Consider the following 20444-nt stretch of genomic DNA (forward strand, 5'->3'; position numbering starts at 1 on the left):
GGTTAAGCTTTGTCAGTAGGGGGCGCTGGAAGGAACCGAGGAAGAAAAGGTTTGCTTCTTGGTTCTGGTGTGTTTGGCATGCTGAGGCATAATCAGGCTCCTGCTCAGGATTTTATAGCACACCTGGCTTCCCAGTGTTCAGCTTCTGTTGTGCCTGGTGGCCAGCAGCACTCAGCAGCCAGAAACTTCCCCGGCACCCTCTTCAGATGCTTTTGTAGCAGAGTGCCGCCACTGAAATACCTCCCATGAAAAGCTCTCTTTGGCACCTAGAGAGTAGATTTCCAGAAAGTTCTAAAAGACAGATTTCTAGCAAGTTCCACTGGCATGGCACCACAGTGACTTCTGTGCCATCTAGGTCATGCTCTCTCCAAAAAGGTTTGGACCTCAGCCCTGGGGCAGGAAGAAGGTAGAGAGAGGGCTTTTCCTTAGGCCCTTTATCTGAGCTCTAGGGATAATGACATGTTATGTTGTCATGTTATATTATGTTATGTTAGTTTACGTTAAGTTACGCTGGTATGGGCTGGATTGTACCCCCGCATACTCAAATACATATGTGGAAGTCCTAACCACCACTACCTCATAATATGGCTGTACTCGGAGATGGAATTTTTAGAGGTGAAATGAGATCATGGGGGTAGGCCCTAATCCAATATGTCCTTGTAAGAAGAGATTAAGACACAGACACACACAGAGGGAAGGCTGCGCAAATACATAGGGAGAAAATGGCCATCTATAGGCCATGGAGAAAGGCCTAAAAAGAAATCAACCCTGATAACACCTTGATCTTGGACTTCTAGCATCCAGAACTGTGGATACTAGCATTCTAGTCTGTGGTACTTTGTTGTGGCAGCTCTAGCAACTAATACATATGTTATCTGCAAGTATATTATATCTACAATTGCTGTAGTTTTTAGAGTTCTCTTTACTTCTTACTAAACCATCTCTTGATATTCCAATCCCCTGTTATAGGTAATATTCTGTTATATTAACTTTCCCTGTTCAGATTACTGTGTGGTTTCTCTCTCCTGACTGGACCCAGATGGATAGACCAGAGTTTCCCTAATCCAAGGGCTGCCTCTCTTCTGATTTCATGGTCTTCAGCAGTGGGAATATCCATTTCTTGACTCAGAGGAAAATCTCCATGCCACCCACAGAGTGTGTCATGGTCCCCTGACCCAGGAGACAACCACAGCAGTTGGACATTATTGTTCACACTTGGATAAGACTCCATCTGCAGACAGTCAAAGCCCAAGCCAAATGAGACTGAACCGATTCCCAATCCTTTCCTCTGCCTTCTTCTTCCCACCAACCTCCCCAAGAGATCGCTGGTCTGGTTGCTCCTGATGATCTGTGAGCAACCTCTTAGATCAGGGGTTGGTGCACGGTGGCCTGTGGGCCATGGTTTTGTACAGCATACAAGCTAAAAATGGTTTTCACATTTTTAAAGGCTTGTTAAAGGAAGAAAAAGAAGAGAATGAAGATGCAACAGAGATAATTATGTAGCCCACAAAGCATAAAATATTTAGAATCTGACTCTTTACAGAAGTTTGTAGACTCTGTCTTAGACCAAAAGACACAATCCCATTTCCAAAGCGAATGGTAATTTCAACAAAAGAGTGGTCTCAAACCAGATTTAGGTTTGAGGGGAGGCAAAATATTTCTCTGATTTTCCTAGGCACAGTACTTCCTGTGGAACAAATTTACATAAATAGATGGCTTGCTGAAACTCAGTGTGAAGCCTAACCAGTTAGGCAACATTACAACCTTCCGGCTTCCCTAGGGCAAGGAAAGATACTTGCCTAACTTGACCCCACCATCTAATGGCCCTTGACCGCACAGAGGAACTTTGCTCTGAAGCCACCAACTCCCCATCATCAGGTGCTCATGGAAATTTCCTCTCTCAAACACCCTCAACAAACAGCTTCTTCCCCTTGGTACCTGTACGCTCCAACAGATAGGGATGAGGATGGACTGGCATTTCCGACATGGGAAAACATGAGAGCTTGAGACAACGCCCTGCTTCATGCATTTCCATCCCAAGTATCGGGACACAGCATTGCACACTGCAGAGGAGTACAAGGATGGAACAGAAATGACTTCATCAGCCTGAAGAGCAGGCAGTGGGAGTTCATGGCATCTCATATAAATAATTTTCTTTACCCTGCCCACAGCCAGTTTCCTTGAGTGACTGACCCTTGGGGTACCCTATGCCATATTCCCTAGGCTCACTGATGCATGTGACCAAGGCCTCCTTAAGTTTCTTAAGAAACGTCCCTCTGCTTCCCTGGCCCTAGGCTTTCTCTGAAGCTGCAGAATGTGTTCAGCTCATGCAGACAGGTGTCCCCTAGTGGTGTAAGGGAGTTAATGCCCCCGACAGTAACTTGGAACCAAAAGGAGATGAAAGTTGGATGGATAAGTATCCCAGTCTCCCGTTCTTTAGTGGGACAGTTCTGGGGCACATTCTACAAGGATCCTCAGAGTGTCTCCAGTAAGATTGAACCCTACTTGTTCACAGCAGTAATGTGTTCAGAATATGCCTTTATTGACTCTTCTCCCTTCTCTGGCTCACTCACCTAAAACCCTCACTGTTACCTTGTGGGATGAACTGCCCCCAAAATTCTCTGCATTCAGTTCCTCGCTTCAGGCTTTGCCTTTGGGAAAAGTTAAACTAAGGTAGACACACACACCCCCAACACAGGAAGAACAACCCCAATCTAACCAGAGTGACAGTGACAGAGTGAAGGGCTGGTAGCTTTCTCCTCACTTCTCATTTATCATCTCTCTGTAATTTCAAAACCATTTCACATCCATGGGAGGGTGCTAGAAATGATTCAGTGTCAGGAAGAATTACCTCATAGTCTGGATGACAGAACCAAGGTACAAAATGATGTTGACCGGCTGAAGCAATGGGACCACCAGGATGAAATTTAAAAGAGATGAATGTTACATTGAAGTTCAAAAAGGAAATCGATTGCCCACATACCGAATATGATAGTCATTAATGTGAAACAAAAGACTGTGGACTATTTCATTGACTACAAGCTCCCCATGAGTCAAGACTTAAAAAAAGGCAAAGCAATGTGTGATGGTGTTGGCCGAAGCCTCCAGATCAAGGACCAGCAAGGCTCTACGTGATCTGCCTCTGGCTCATCACCACTGAGCCCGAGGCTTGGAGTCTTCGCTTTTGAGGCGCGAGATGCTATGGGACTCCTGAAGCACATACATAGTGTGGATATGTAGGGGAGTTAACACCCAAATGGGGCAAAAATTTTACCAAAGGGAGACAGGAGCCAACAGATTAATCCTCCCTCTAGCAGATGTTCCTGAGTAGTAGTTTTTTATATGGCCTCTTGGAAGATGGAAGTCAAGTGATCCAGTGCACATTGTATTAGGTGGTGGCTGCTTTGAGAACAAACCCTCATATTGCCCTTTTCCCCTCCATTTCCTGCCTCTGTGCTTCTGCTCCCTGGGACACTTCTGAATAAAGTCCTTGCACGTAAGCCTTTGCCTCAGGTTCTATTTTCTGGGGAATCCAGGCTAAGACAAATGTCTGAACAATACTGAAGGCCAGAGAAGCCTGTGTGCTCTTGGCTAAGGCTGGCATGTTCTGATGTAGCCACTGTGACAGGGACAGGGTTGGGGGGATGCTCTACCAGATGTGAGAGGATGGGGTGGACACAGGGGGCGGGACCATGTGCAATGTCTGTCAAGCAAGTGAGGGCTGTGTGTATCTTCCCCCAGCAATGAATGTTCACTTTAGTTCTTTAAACTATCCCATTTCCAGTTCATTGAGGTTGCCTGTCCTCATGATTTCTGATACCTAATAAGTGCCTTTTAAAAGCAGACATGGTGAAACAGATCAAATTGCATATCTTTGGCTGTGGCAATCCTTATTTTTACAAGGGTAACCAAGAACTTATAGCAACTATAGAATGCCATCGATCACAGCCTTAGGCAGAGAAGAAGTCGATTTTTCTTTAGATGAACTCTGACGGTGGTTTGTCATCCCCCCTGGAATGAGAGGGAGTTTTTTTCTTGGTGGTTATTGGGGTTTCCAGCCCACTTCCCAGGTATGGCTTGAGAAATCTGGACAGAGTGGAGCATTCAGGGAGCCTTTGGGTCTTTGTTCTTTGCCTTTACCTTCCCATTCACTCAGGCTGCCCTGTCATTTCAGTATGGGTGCCTTCCTGAGCCTGGAGTCCCTACCTGGAATCCCCTTCCCTCCAGGTGATGATAGAGCACTTGAGCCCCACTATCTGTCTATAGGGAGCTCCAGCTGCACCTGCTCCTGAGTGTACGTGACTGATACTCCTCTTCACTTGCTTTGTAGCCTCCTCCTCCCCTGGCTCACCTAACATAACACACAAGTACTACTGATTTCATTCGACCTGGAGATCCCCCAACATTATCATAATCTTCTCAGCAGTTAGGTCAAAGGTCACTAATTGGTAGACTGTCAACCAAGTACTGCCCATGGCTTTGTTTTATTCTTTTTTTCTCAGTGTTTTACAAAACAAGGAATTTTATGTGTAACTGCCAATATCTGCCTTCTGTGGAAAAATCAGAACATTGAAAATGCTTGACAAATTGGCTGGGGTATGTGCTCTCCCATTTGGGAAGGTCCATGCCATAACCTATGACTTTACCTCTGGTTCCTATAGGCATTTTGATGAGAGTATTAAATTTATTTCTTTGATTCAATGAATACTTAATGAGCACGTTTTCCATGCCAGTCCTTGTTCTAGGTACTGGGGGTATAGAAATGACAACAAGGACCAAAGATCCTGTTTTGATGGAACTTATATTTTCATGGAGGAGATAGATAATTTTTTAAAATACAGACATTAGTATTTAAGATGTCAGGTAGTGGTGACTGCTATGAAGGACATAAAACAGGGTAAGAATTATAGCAGGTAGTTAGCCGAGGGGTAAGGATGGGTGAGGCAGCATCTTTTTTGTAAGGAGTTTCTGGAAGGTCTGGGTTAAGATGACATTTAGGTAGACACCGAAGACAATGAGACGCTTCTCAAAGCCAGGACAAGAGGGTTTGTCTTCAGGCTGCCCCACTCCAGGCCTGGGAGGCGAGGGAATAAACAGGCATTCTTAGAACAGTGCAACGTAACGTACTGAGGCCAAAACACCAAGAATTCTCATTTCTTCTTCTTTGTGCATGCTAGCAGAAGCTAAACACAAGTTAATATCTTGATCAGTTTTCAGTCTCACTGCTGTTAACATTTTTAATAGATAAAGCTAGAATTCAAATACAGCATTTACCCTTCCCGTGGAGTGAATCAGTCCTGTTTTATTTCCTGTACTTTGGGCGGCTGGCCTTCCTGCTTTAGTCATCTTGTTCACAGAGCAAGCTTTTCTAATTTGATCGTCGAATGAGGGTGTGCTGCTGTTTTCTTCTGGGTTCTTTTCTTGGGTTATGATCACAGCTAGTGTGAATCTACATGCTGCCTGGTCATACACCAGGATTTGGTCATCCACATAAATATGATGTTGTCGTGAGTTCACTTTTCTATTTAGAGAAGCATGTCTGCTAGAAATACCTCCACCTCATTTCCCAGACGCATGCGTGCTGAGCGAGTCGCCAAAATAGCCCGTTGAGTAAGTGGCAGCTTTAAAAACCATCCAGCTGCTGACTTCAGACTAGAAGGTCAGCAAAGGAAAGTGGAAGTTGGACTTCGAATGATCAAAGTGCACCCAGAATTTAATAAGGTTCAGGATTTTGGAGACTTGGACAACTAGATTGGGGCTTCTTCTTGGATTTCTTGGCTGTTACCTATCTTTGTTTCCTCTCCTTGGGAGTCAAGATGAATGTCCAGGCTTGCTCTAGGTGTGGGTACGGAGTCTATCCTGCTGAGAAGATCAGCTGTTTAGATCAGGTCAGTAGATGTTTCTTGGCCTTTGGGAATAATAACAAACATGGAAAAATTATCTTCTCACATATGGCCATGTGGGTTATTTTGAACCTCCAAAAAAAAAAAAAAATGTTTCACACCTTTTTTCAGTTCTACCCATTTTTAGCTATGTCTTCTATATTGTCTCAAAAAAATGTTACTCATTTATTTAACATATTGTAGCCACATGTCTTTAAATCACCATTTTATCCCTAAAGCTCAATTTTTTACCCTGAGATATATAAGAATCCCGAGTCTGAAAAAAGGGAAATTTTGCTAAATCTGTTCTATACAATTTCTAGATATGGCATAAAGCGTGTTTTCACTGTGAAGTTTGCAAGATGATGCTCTCGGTTAATAACTTTGTGAGTCACCAGAAAAAGCCGTACTGTCATGCGTAAGTGTTTGATGGACCTCCCCACTACCTCTTGAGTTTTTTATAACAAGTAGCCAATCAGAAATTCAAATCACACACTCCAGGGTAAAATCCAAAAAATGTTTTCTCAAAAGTTTTTACTTCCATAAAATCATTGATGAGATCGAAGGTGGGATTTTATGTAATGGACAGAAAGTTGAAAGTTTCAAATTTCTTATAAATAAAATCAAATCTATTGACTATAACCCCATGTCAAATTATTAAATATTGTGCAGAACGTTATAATTGTCATGGATGTATGCATGTAGAGCTTTAACATTTTTTTCTTTTAAATAATTTCAGAATCCTTTTTTATTTTTTCAGAAAGCTTGAGGAGATTATTTCCAGTTAAATTTGGCTATTACATACATATAAAGTTACATATATTGAATTTATTTGATTTCTTTTTCTTTAAGACTAATTATCTGGAAAATCGTGAACTTAATTACTGTTTTATTTTTGACTTAAAAACTAACTGTTCCTTTAAATAAGTCATTCAGTCATCTTAGATAAAGTACATTTCTAATTTTGGCTTATATCTTTTTTTTGTAGCCATAACCCCAAGAACAACACTTTCACAAGTGTCTACCATACTCCATTAAACCTAAATGTGGAGAAGTCTCCAGGAGACATCCATGGGGTAAGTTTAATTTTGAACTTAAAAATAGCCTTAAAGAAAATTTTTTAGCTCAGGGACCTATTCACTTTTTAAGTATCGGTGTCTAGGTGTGAGCCTGCCGATTTTCTCCACCTACAAGTGCGAAGTGCATTTAAGCAATAAATATTGCTATTGGTCCTTACCACAGTATAGAGGCCAATACCCAGGATAATCTAGCTTGAATATCTGAGGACCTAGTATTCAGAGTCATCTCTCTGTGTCTGCCAGTTCTGGACATATCGATGACAGTTTATACAATAAGCCCTGTATACACTAGAAAAACAAAGTAGCTAGATAATATTACTAGAGCCTTTTCTTCTCCCCGCCCCCCCCCATGATTATTTTGGTATAGAAAATTAAAAACATCCAGTTTCATACCCTTAAATCTCTGAATTCAGTAGTGTTTAAGATTATTTGCAGCCTCTCTTTCCCCATAAGGTAGGGGGAGAGCAAAGATATTTTGATTTGGAATTGATATTTAGGTAGACAAGGAGGCCACATTGATAAACCAACCTCTTTTGAAAAATTAACAGTGGAGTTCTGTCAGTGATTAGCTATTGATTGAACACTTGCATTTATTAAAATGACGAATCATTTAACTTCTTTCCTCCATGTCCCATGAGAAGTCCAGTGGGATGGAGCTGGTGGCTTTCTAAAATTAGAAAATGGCACATGAAGTGGAAGGCTCTCTAGTAATCTGCCTTCTTGATATTACCTCATTTTATACTGACCGTCCTGCCTGCTCAGGCCATACTCCTCCTTAAGAAAATGTATATTAGACCGAGTTTACAAATACTGCCAAGCACTTATTTTACTAAGTGCTTTGCACTAATTGTGGTTTATTATTTTTTAAAAAGTTTATATAGCATTTACTGTACACTTATTGCTTACTTCATTTAATACAAATTGCAATCCAATAAGGTAAATACTATTGTTATCCCATTTTAATGGTGAGGACACGGAGGCTCAGATCATTCATTGCTTGTGTGTCATTGTTTTCTGAGGATTCACAAGCCTTAAGAATTCACAAGCAATCCCAGGCTACTGAGGAGGCAAATTCTTTTAGGATTTTGTTTTGATCTCTTGACGTCTAAGGGTAGCTACCTGAAATTACGATAAATACTGAATTTAGCTCATACTTAAACAGAGTGGCAAATACTCTGCCAGGCTCTCTATCTGCGTTATCTCATTTATTCTTCACAGGAACTCCCTGTGACAGTATTATATTAGTTGGGGAGGCTGAGGCTCAGAGAGGTTAAGTAACTTGCTCGGTTTTACCTAGTTAGTGGAATGAATACAAATCCAGATTTATCAGACTTCGAAATCCAGATACTGAATGGTTCCATTGGCCTGCTTCCATGTACCTAGGGGGTGACAAACTCTCCAGAAGGAAAAGTGCTTGTCTGTGTTTACAAACATCCAGATGTCTCAGAGGTGTGTAGCCAGAACTTGACAGATTAAACACAAGGAGATGTACTTACACATCAGACTGCTGTTTTTATGTATTATCCTCTCTACAAAAATTCATAATATCTGTATTTTTCCATCCTGTGCTCGGCCTCAACTGGCATGTCCCTACCTTACAATCATACAACAGGTCACACAGTAAATAGTACCTTTCTTTTGGTGGTAGTGCATTCACTTGCTTTTCACTCTGTATGACAGGCTCGACCTGGAGAGAGATTATCGCTGGTTCTGTTTCCAGCCACAGAGAGTGATGTGAGCTTCCCAGGAGGCCTGTGTGTGTGTATTTGTTTGCATCTCTGTGAATATGTGTATATGTGTATAAATATGTGTGTGTGCATATGGGGAGTGTATGCGTGTGTGTATATAGGTGTGAATACGTGTGCACGCGTATACATATGTGTGTACTTGCTGTGTATACATATGCATACACACATGTGTATACATGTATGTGTGCAAGTGTGTGGTATGTGTATGTGTGTGTCTGTATATATATATGGTATGTGTGTGTACGTGTGTGTATGTGTATGTGTGAGAAACAATTGACAGCTGAGATCACTTTCTCCTCCTTTGCCACCAGGGAAAAATTCAAATGGACAATTATGTCCTTCTAGGCCCCAGATCTTATAACCATCCTAGGGAGTGTACTGGATTAATTTTCCCCTTTGCATCTTAGAGAGACTGCCAAATGAATAAAATCTAAATTTACTGTGCGTTTGCAAAAATTAAAAAAAGGAAGAAAAAGGTGCTTCAGTGATGGTGGTGAAGGAGAAGACTAGGGTAAAGATATTGAGCTGGCAATCGAAGCAGATTGATGTGTTTCTGTTTTTTAAATGTCTCTCTTTTAAAAATAAATATTTACTAAGGTAACATTTTCTGTCTGGTAGGTATAAATGGAGTTTTTAGAAGAAGAAAACATCTAGGTTCTCTTCTATTCGGAGAATGAACATTAGCTCTTAAAGCTTCCTTATCCGCTAGTAGCCTTTATGGCTTTTTTCTCTCTTCCTACTCCCTCAGAATAATCACAAAACTCTTGAAAGGTCTCTAGGGAGGCAGACACTCCTCAGCGTTGGATTTATGCTGTGGGAGGACTGCAAATACGGCATCCGCTCTATTTTGGTCGCGTGATTCTGATTCTTTAAGTCAACGGCTCTCAAGGAGGGCAATTTTACCCCCTAGGGGACATTTGGTAATGTCTGGGGACTTTTTTGGTTGTCACAACGTGGAGAAGGGACGGTAAGAACACTACTGGCATCTAGCGTATAGAGAGCAGCTATGGCGATAAACATCCTGCAGTGCATGCAACGGTCCCCCACGAGAAAGAATTTAACTGGCCCTAAATATCGGTAATGTCGCCAACAAGAAACCCTGCCTTAGCTATGTAATATTTGTGGTAGTTTCTCAAATTCTAAGGGAAAAAGCATGTAAAGATCTCTCAATTTACATATTTAAAAATATACGTATTGGAGCTGCATTAAGCATTAGCCAGCCTAGAAAGTCAATGACAGAAAGTGCCTTGATTGGGAGCTGGAGTTCCTGGGTTCTAAGCCTGGCTCCGTAACCCAATGAAAGATTTTAGTACGTTCATATCTCTCCCCTGAGCTTCTTCTATCATCTATAAAATTAATGATTTAAATTTCAGCTTGTTAAAATTACAGGTTTGGGGGCTCTGTTTTAGACCTCAGAAATTATGATATCTGGGTTTGGATCTAAGACCTTCTGATTTTTTTTTTTATGGTTTGTCCTTTTTATCTTGTCTTTAAGATCTGCCTATCCTAGGGTCATGAGGATGTTGAGATGTTAGTTCTCTTGAAATTGATCTACACATTCCATGCATTCCCAATCAAAATCCTGGCATTTTTTGTAGAAAGTGACAGACTGATTCTAAAATTGATATGAACGTACAAAGATTCTAGAATAACCAGGAAATCTTGAAGAAAAAAATTAAAGAACTTAACAGATTTCAAGACTTATCACAAATGTAGTAGTAATTTACTCAGTGTAGTATTGGCACAAGAGTAGACAAATATATGAGTGAAATACTATACAAGGTCCAGAAATAGAGCTGCTCATATATGGTCTGTTGAATTACGACTAAAGCACCATTGCAATTCAATGTAGCAAGAATGACCTTTAAATAAATCGTGCTGGAAGGATTGGATATTCACATAGGAAAAAAATGAACCTTGATACCTGCCTCACATTTATAAACAAAAGTTAACTGAAGGTGTATTATGAATGAAGATGTTAAAGGTAAAGTTATAAAACATAAGAGAACACCTGCTTGAATTTGGGGATCCAGCGTTTTAACAAGCTCTCTGGGTGATTGTTGCACAGACTAAAATTAAGCATCACTACTCGAATGTCTAGTGTTTCCTGAGGTTACCTTAACCTGAATTCTTGATGTTGTGGAGACTTTTAAGTCTCTTTAATTGCACTGCTGAATGGAACTCCACACACAGCAGGTGCTCTGTACGTGCCGCCCGTGTGGTTGAACAGATGAAGCCACCATGAGGCTGGCACAGTGTGTGTTGTAGTGCAGTTAAGATGCTTTCGCAGCTGAGACTTAGGAAAATCTTCCAGTTTAGTTATATATTATTTATTTTCTTTCTGTCTTTTGATGGAACTATTACTGACAACATCTTCATTGTGCAGATTGATGAGCAAGACGATGGTGAACAGTTTAAATCGGGTTTTCACTGGGACATGAAATCCAATGATGTGGCAGCTACACCTAACAGACAGCCCCTGGTGAATGAGGTGAGAGGAGAGTTGTGAATGGGTTTGGTAACGGAGGAGAGAATGACATACTATGCAAATGAAATGTATTCTCATTATTGCTTCCAGACGAAATCAATTAGGGTTTCTTTTATCCAGTTTGTAATTCCAACTGTCTACAGAAGACCTTCATCAACAGGTTCCAGCATCACCTCAACCATATCTGCTCCAGTCCAAAGTCATTTACTTCTCCCTTCTAACTACTGTGTTTTTGTCACTGAGAACAGCCACCGGCTGGAAACCAAGGCTGCCCGTCCTTCCTTTGATACTTCACTCAGCTTCACCCCTTCCTTTCTGCACTAACCCAGCTCCGATCCACATTATCTCCTGCCTGGACTTCTATGAGGGCCTCCCAAGAAGCTGTACTCTCCTGTGGATTTGCCTCTGTCAGGTGACATTGGTCACACATAGCTTCCTGGATGTCCCTGGCTGTCTCCCACCACCTGAGAATTTATGGTCACTCTATTAACAGCCTCATCGTTTCAAAATTCCTCAGCCATTCAGTTTCAATTATACACATAATACTTACATTTTTATTATTGTAAAAAAAAAAAAATCCAAACACTACAAAGGTAACTCCTTGTCCACCATTTCCAATCTCAGGTTCCTCTGTAGAGGTCCCCAGAGTTATCAATCTGCTGGGTCTCCTTCTGGACTTCCCTCTAGTCATTTACAGATCAAAATCTATATAATTTTTTTTTTTAGTACTTACTTTTGGACTTGCCTACTGCCGTTTCTCAAGGGACCTTTAATGAGTTATTTAACCATTCTTTTCTTCGGATTCCTCACCTGAAAACTGAACTTCAAATAGTTCCTGATTCGCAGAACTATTGTGAAGATTAAAAGAGTATATAAATGTAAAGATCTTAGGACATTGGTAGGCATAATAAATATCAGCTATTATTTTTTGTTGAAAATTGTTTATATATATTTCTATCAAAATGTGTAAGTTTGGTTTCTCATGAAACAATATGCATTGGTTTGCAACTGGTATTTTTTAGTTAACAGATATTTTGGAGGTATTTCTATGTCAGCATCCTTTTAAGGATGGGTCATAGATGGGTGTATTGGGGCAACCATTAAGAATAGATGTGTCATGCTCTGCTATTGATGTGCAAGCTTATTTCCATTTTTTTTTTCTCTTATAAAGTTGCAATGAGCACCCTTGTGCATGGCCTCTTTTGGACACAAATGAGTGGTTCTCTAGAATACATAGTGAAAAATGAAGTTGCTAGGTCAAAAGGTGCATGTCTTTTTCATTTTAATAGATATTGTCAAATTGCTCTCTAAAATGACTGTACATTTTATACTCCTACTGGTAGAATATGACACTACCTGTTTCCCACACTCTCACCAACACTTGGTATTACCAGATAAAAGTTTGGACAATCTTTTTCTTTTAAGTTAAACTTCCCCGATTGCTAGCGTACTTCAGCATATTCCTGCGTAGGAATTATTTGCCTTTCCAGATCTCCGAAGGCTGCCTCCACCCAACCTGTGCGTCTTGCCCCCCACTCCAGCCCACTTGGTTCTCCGTCTCTTCCCCTCTATTCCAGTCAAATCCGTCTCCTCATGGGCTTCCACATGGAGTCCATTTCTGCCTTCATGCTTTTGTTCATGGTGGTTCCCTATCCTGGGCTTTTCTTTTTCCAGTGTTAATTGCTTCATCCAATGCTAGGCACATAGCAGATATTAGGTTTTTGAAGCTTAGATGAATGATGCTGATTAATTTCAGATTGCCTGTCCACAACAACTTCCTGCTGCTCAATGACAGGCAAAGAAATGTTCAGTTACATTTGGAACTCTTCTATGAGATAAGTGAATTTCAGAAAGTACAATTATTTCAGATATTAGGTTATTTTCTAGCTGAACATTTTGGTTAACTGAGACCTGCTGTATACCGATAGGAGTTTATGGTTTTTAGAAAATTTCTGTCTGATATCAACAGTGTGAGTAAGCATTTCTGTGTGTGTGTGTGTGTGGGGGGGGTGATAGGGGGAATCTTACCAACCAATTGTGTGGGGTGTGTGCCTATATGCATTTGTGTGTTTTCTTTGTAGAGACCCTATTGGACTGGATATGGGGAAGGGAATGCTTGGTGCCCAGGAGCGCTGCCAGACCCTGAAATTGTGAGGATGGTTGAGGCTCGGAAGTCTCTTGGTGAGGTAAGGGCCCTAGACATTATTTTAGCAATTAATTTGAATGTTCCTTTATCGTAAGATTGTGGTAGACAGAATACTGTCCCCTCCCCCAAAGATTTCCGTATTCTAATCCCTGGCACCTGTGGAGATGTTGCTTACATGGCCAAAGGGACTTTGTGGATGTGAGTAAGTTGAGGATCCTGAGATATGAAGATTATCCTGGATTATTAGAGTGGAAGCAATTTAATCACAGGGGTCCTTATAAGGAGGGAAGCATGAGGGTCAGAGTCAGAGAAAGGTGATGCGACAACAGAAGCAGAAGTCAAAGCAATTTGGGGCCACAAGCCAAAGAATGCTGGCAACCTCTAGAGACTGGAGAAGGCAAAGAAATAGATTCTCCTGCAGAGCCTTCAGAAGGAACCAGCCCAGATGGCCCATGTGTAGACTTCTGACCTCCAACATAGCAAGAGACACCTTGGTAGGTTTTCATGTAGAAAAGGCAATTTTAGCCCAGACTGTGGAAATCCTTAACAATTTGCAGAGTCCCCCCTAGTCCTCTCCATGCACCTAGGACACCTGCCCTTTGAAGAAATTACTTTGGAAAATATTGTTAGTCTTCAGTGACTTTTCCTGGAGCAAATGGAAAAGGAAACAGTAGCAACACACGTGCTAAGCTACTATGTCTCATTAGGAAAGCTAATCATCAGAGATACTTAAAAAGTAAGGAGGAAAGCTAGCAGACATTTTACTCCCAATGCGGTAGAACTATCTCTAATGGACGAGTTACAGAAAAGTCTCCTACATATTAATGGCTGCATTATCATACAACCTTTGAGTCAAAAGGCATCCCTTGGGTTGTACCAGGTTCCACATCATTTGATGTAAGCATTGAAGGGGCAGCCTTTTGACCTGAGAAATATGATTTGAAGGTGTTATTCAAATCATCAGTTGGATAACATTTTCCAATTTATTCTGGGTGACTGAATTGTTTAAATATCTTATAAACCCAGTTGCATTGGTTCTGATGATGCCTGCGATTACACTTCTATTAGTTCTCATCTGATATTGTATTGGTTCTCATGATGATGTGGGTTCTGACCAGCAGGAGTATACAGAAGACTATGAGCAACAGAGGGGCAAAGGGAGCTTTCCAGCCATGATCACACCTGCTTATCAAAGGGCCAAGAGAGCCAACCAGCTGGCCAGCCAGGTGAGCGTCTTAATGCTTTTTTACCACTGATTATGTTCATTTTTTTTGTTATTAACGAACTTCTGGGATTCAGATAAAATCTAACAAGAGAGTGTTCTAGGGCATGGTACCATTAGTGTGGTGTTATGGAGAAAACCATGTTTTTATCTTTCTCTATCAATTACCCTCTGTACTTTGACTGGGCATCATCCACCAAATGGGGAGAAGACTATGCAGCTCACTCTAAGACTGGACCAAATAAATTCTTGAGGTCACTTTAGTGTTAAGGACACTGCTTCAAACTAAGTGGCAGGTCCTCCTAAAAGGTAGCGTATCTTGTTGGTAAAGAGTCAAAACACTGGGATTAGAATCCTGGCTCTAGGTGTGTGACTGAGCAAATTACTTAACCTCTCTACTCCTCAGCTGCTCATATATAAAAAGGGGAAAATAATAGTCCTGCCTCATGAAATTGTTGTGGAGATGAAGTGAGTTCATATTTGTTCACGTTTAGCAGTGAGTTCATATTTCTTACTCTCTTGGACTTTACACATTAGCATCAATGCTTTTTGAGGTGGTTCCCATAACGCAAGCCATAAAGACCTGCCACGGGTAGTGGTGAGGATAACCCGGTGGTGTAGTTTCAGGATGGAGAGGCCTTCACAAAGGCTGGTGGGTGTGACCATGACTCTGCTGTCTCCTCATCAGGTGGAATACAAGAGAGGCCACGATGAGCGCGTCTCCAGGTTCACCACGGTGGCAGATACCCCTGAGCTGCTACGGGCCAAGGCGGGGGGACAGCTTCAAAGTGACGTAAGAAATGATGAAGGTCACGACTCAGTGATTCTTGTTTAAGATTCTCTAGTCTTTTCTTACTTGGTGGAGGAGTGAGGGAGAATGTAGAAGGCATCTCGGTCCTGCGTGGGGACCAGGAAGAACTTTCTAAGGTCAAAGATGGTCAGATCAGAAACATCAGCCATCACAGAACTCATGAAAACTCCTCTTTAGGGAGAAAACTTTAAATATTATTAGTGACAAACCGCATGTATCTAATTAATCTGAAAGAATTAATTTTAGGTTAATTCTCGCCTTGTCACTGCAAATTATAGAACATAACTTCTAAAGAATTTGTACCACTTGCCTTTTCATAGCCCAGTTACTCCATAGCACAATAAGGCCAAGAACTGAATGTTGTTCTGAGCCAGGGGAAGCTTAAGCTCCAATTCTGGTTCAAGTTAACAGGTGGCTTCTACTTGCCTTGAGTCAGAAGCCTCTTGTCTCCCGAATGGACCAACAGCTTCTCAAGGGCAGCGAGCAGCCTTATTCTTCTGCCCAGCCGTGACACCTGGCCCACATCAGGTGCCTCACCCATATGTGTTGAATTCTGCATTGAATTTCTCCATGTGTCAGGCACTGTGATGAGTACTGAGAATAAAAAGTAAATAAAATGCACAAGTTCATCAAGCTATAAGCCAATTACATTGCCATAAGAGCTGTGACAGCGGTGTGCAGGGTGTTATAGGAGCCCTTAGCAAGGCTTCTCACTCAGATTGCTTGGTAAATGGTGAGATGGTGACATGATTTCCAAAATTTGTTTTCATTTTCCAGGTTAGGTACACAGAGGACTATGAACAGCAGAGAGGGAAGGGCAGTTTTCCTGCTATGATCACACCTGCTTATCAGATAGCTAAAAGAGCCAATGAGCTGGCAAGTGATGTAAGTGTTCCCGGCAATGTTGTCATGTAGGGGAGGAGGCAGGAAGTTATTTGGGCCTGGCAAGTCCAACTTCCTGTCTACTTTTGCATGCACTGTGGATCTAGAAAGTAGCTTTCTTTCTTAGTTTTCTATCAATTTTACCGTGATCTGGCACTTTTATGTATAAGACACATTCCCTGGACCCAAGCAGGAAAAGAATATTCCACAAGACAGTCATCTGTACTCTTCTGGCCTATGTGCATAGGAGGCTCAATTCCCTGAGTTTGTCCTTTCTCTTCAAACAGGTGAGGTACCATCAACAATATCAAAGAGAAATGAAGGGAATGGCTGGTCCAGCCACTGGAGCTGAGGGCACAATGATGAAGGAATATGTGGATCAATACGGCCAGGTGTGTGATAAAATGACTTCCTGGGACACTGCTCTCTTTAGTGGTCAGTTCTGTTTTGCAACCCTCTAGCCTGTGACATAACCCATGACCATTTAATCAGAGGTTGGGCTGTGGCTTATCTCTGCTCTATTTATGAAAGTTGGCTTTTCCAAGCAAGAAAGTAGTGGGCAAACAATTACACAGGGCTCAACTTCACCCACTTAGGAAAACAGATTCCAAGAATGTTTTTTCTTCCTTTTTTTAAGTAAAGTACCTATATCAAGATGGTGGGTTTGCTAAGAATAAAGCATTCTCATCTATTCATTGAAGAATGGTCCCATGGACTGAAACTGGATGCGTTTAGCCCACCAACTGCGTGAGCTCAAAGGAGATCAAAGTACATGTCTTGAGAAATATTGAGCAATTCATGGAGTAGCAGAACTCGTTTTCTGAGAAAGCAGAATTGCTTATCTAGTTTGCTAGGTAAAGTAATATGCCAGAGAATGCAGAGCTTTTTCAAATTTCACTTCTTAAATAAAGTACATCTTGTCAGGGTGTGAGACAGTTGAGATGACAAGCTAATTTTTATTTGCACATCCCTGTCTATTTTTTAGTACTAGACGGATGTTGTAGGGGAGAAAAGGAACATTCTTTTTTTCACTGTCCTAAGTAAAGAATATCGGAAGAGCAAGCGTGTGTACTAGGAAAATCCATTCAATGGGCTTAGTTGATATTTTTTTCTTAATTGGACAGTTGTTTTTCAGTAGATAGATTCTACAACATAAATGACTTATTCAACTTACATAATTTATAAAGGAAAACAAATAACTTATTTCTCTTCAGAAAAAAAGTTGCCCGTATGAAGATACATCACACGAGACTTAGGATGTATGTAAAGATAGTTCATGATCCCTTTACAAATGTCTGTCTGAGCCAAAATATTTGATTTTGAACTAAAAAGGCCATTTTATTAAATTCCATGATGTTAGTTAGTCTCTTAATGCTTTAAACTAAGTGAAAAAATATTTTTATTGGTTTCATGTTTTAAATATGTTGTTTAGAAGGCTCAGGACAACTTATAAAAATCAGTTTTATTAAAAAATATTTGGTTTCTGTATTTGGCAAAAACTATATTGTCATAAAAAAAAACCTATATTGTTCTAAATGTTGACAGTGCTATCTGCCAATAGTTAAAACATGGACATATAATTTCATATGTGTATCTAGACATGTCTATACACATTGATGAAATGTAACTTCATAGGAGCATGGTTAATTCTTAATTATTTGGACATTTTGGTTGAGGTTTTCAGTTGTGATAATAACAAATGCAAGAGTCAAAGTGGGTGTTGTTTGATAGCACAGCTAGCAGCTGTCGAGAGGATCAGTCTTGTGTGGCATTTCACTGTGATTTAGTGGAACTTGCCAGGGCATGAGTAGAAGGGACTGAGAGAGAAGCGGCAGTCAGATAAACTATAAATATCCATAGTGCCTAAAATGCCAAACAATCCATTCTTCTTTTTTATGAGTAACATTTTTTTTTTAGGCTAATGGACTATGCCATGTAATCAATTTATTATTTGTAAGTAGTCAATTCCCCAATAGGATTAGGTGGCTTACAAACCAATTTGCAAAATATAAATACATATAAGCAAGGAAGTTAAAATACGATACAGACCATTCCTAAACCATAGAGAAAAGGGGATTACCAAATAATTTGAGTGCCTTTATTATTATTTTTTTTAACTTAATATTTTTTACTTATTACTTTTGGCCCAAAATATTCTGGCAGCCAAACATAAAGGAGCACTCAGACTAAACAGTTGTCATTATCGGATAAAAAGGGAACCCGGACATTTTAACTTGACCCAACTGTTTTGTTTAAGAAAATGTATGTGTTAGACCTCAAACCTGGTGCTGGAGCAGGGCAGACCCTGGCCCTGGATGAAGCCTGTGGGCAATGGAGTCTTGAGCCTGGGGGGGCAGGCTAAGGGTTCTTCCATATTTGTGGGAACACAGATGAGGAAGCTGCTGATTCTGCCCAGGACAGGACTGAGAGGAAGGGAGGAGTTCCCCAGATAGAAGGTAGCGTCTGCTGGGGTCTTGAAGTACATCTGACTGCCAGGGAAGGTTTATAGTAGTGATGTGATGATAGGTCCATGAGAGAGAAGGTTTTTGTGAACATGGGCGGCTGGTATGGGGAGGAAGAAGGAAGAAATTAAGAGTCAGATTATAATTTTTAGTCTGAAATATACATTTAGTCTCATTTCAGAGCATCTCATGCCAATTTGAAAATCTCCCCCTTCCGATTACAAAAATTCAAATAGTTACATAATGCTCTCCTTCTTAGTAGATGACATACATTTACAGTATTTGGGATATCAATTAGTTTCTCTGTATAAATCTGTCGATTGGCCTGAGAAAGGCAGCGTTCGAGACTGCTGGAAGACTGCTGAGCTTCCCTGGTGTCAGCTAAGAAGTGAACACTCCATAATACATGGGCCTGGGAGACTGGTAGAGTCTCTTGATGTGTCTAGTAGAAATGATGATGATAATGATAACAGTTATCATTTATTTAGTGCCGACTGTGTGTTGGGTACCAGTAAGTAGGCCTGACTCAGAGCCTACCATCTTAACCACCACGAGGTACCACTCCCAGCGTGATCACTGGACTGTCCAGTGTGGATGGACCTCTGTAGGAACAGGCTATAGGAGAGACCATTGCTAATCCCTCACCCATGTAGGGAGGGGAGCATTACTGATTGAGATTTTTGATTCATCCAGCAGGGTTACTTGGAGGAGAGTGATGGGCACAGAGGGAAGGGCAGCTTCCCCGCCATGATCACCCCGGCTTATCAGAATGCCAAGAAAGCCAACGAACTCGCTAGTGATGTAAGTACTGCATCAGGATGGCCTACAGAGCCACAGAAGCAGAGGAGAAATGAGACTTTGAAGGCTGTGCTTATTGAAGCCTACACACAGATAAATTTATTAGAACTGAGTCAAAGCAGAATGTTAGCCTTCAATTTCTATCCAAATTTCTGGTACCTACTTCTTTTGTTCAGACTGTTTGGTCACATTTATCTTTTTTAAAGGAGATTGACATGGACAAATGTTATAACTCACTTTAGATCAGCTGAAGCAAGTACAAATGCTGGTCCAGACAGATAAACTGGGGTTAGGAGAGTCTTCACAGAAGAACCCATCTAGAAATCCAGCACGTTAGGGGGATAACTGATTAAAAACAAGTCATATGATTATCAAACTAGGTGTAACCCAGTTGATAAAATGATTTTTATTTGCAGAATGTTGGCCAGCTGGCAGTCCTTGAAAGAGTGGCTATAATTAAACTTGGTAAAATCACACACACACACACACACACACACACACACACACACACACACACAGTAGAACTAACATGCCAACTTGAGTGTTCGCTTTGGCAGCGTATATGCTAGCACAGCAACTTGAACTTGGTCTATAATCAGAAGCCAAGCATTTGTTTCACACCCCCATTGCCCTTTTCCTTTATTCTGTTATTATTCAGTTATATCCATTTAACCAGAATAGTGCACTTTCGTGAGAGGGGAAATAAAACACACACTGCTCTCTTTGCCCGCTCCTCGGCAGGCTAGGTGAGAAATGGTGTTAAACCAAGGGCAGACTCGCTCTGGGATTACACCATTTGGTATGATTGTTTTAAGACCTTCTTTCATGCGGAATTAAAGTATAAAGTGTGAAAAGTGTGCAAAGGGCCAGTAAAATTTTAATACAAAAGGGACCGAGTGGTTTATGTATTTCGTGGAGAAATGTCC

General features: G+C 41.0%; 1 protein-coding gene across 1 annotated transcript in view; it reads left to right on the forward strand.

Moving 5' to 3' along the window:
• The first annotated feature begins 5651 nt into the window (after positions 1–5651).
• Positions 5652–20444, forward strand: part of NRAP (nebulin related anchoring protein) — a 68211-nt gene continuing 53418 nt past the window's right edge. Inside the window, 10 exon segments of the mRNA XM_023530121.1 lie at positions 5652–5888; positions 6206–6300; positions 6871–6958; positions 11096–11200; positions 13279–13383; positions 14465–14569; positions 15254–15358; positions 16154–16261; positions 16546–16650; positions 19417–19521. Coding sequence (XP_023385889.1) covers positions 5817–5888; positions 6206–6300; positions 6871–6958; positions 11096–11200; positions 13279–13383; positions 14465–14569; positions 15254–15358; positions 16154–16261; positions 16546–16650; positions 19417–19521 — 993 coding nt within the window. The 5' untranslated portion in view covers positions 5652–5816.

Source organism: Pteropus vampyrus, unplaced genomic scaffold (assembly GCF_000151845.1).
Source record: "Pteropus vampyrus isolate Shadow unplaced genomic scaffold, Pvam_2.0 Scaffold46, whole genome shotgun sequence".
Classification (NCBI taxonomy): Eukaryota; Metazoa; Chordata; class Mammalia; order Chiroptera; family Pteropodidae; genus Pteropus; species Pteropus vampyrus.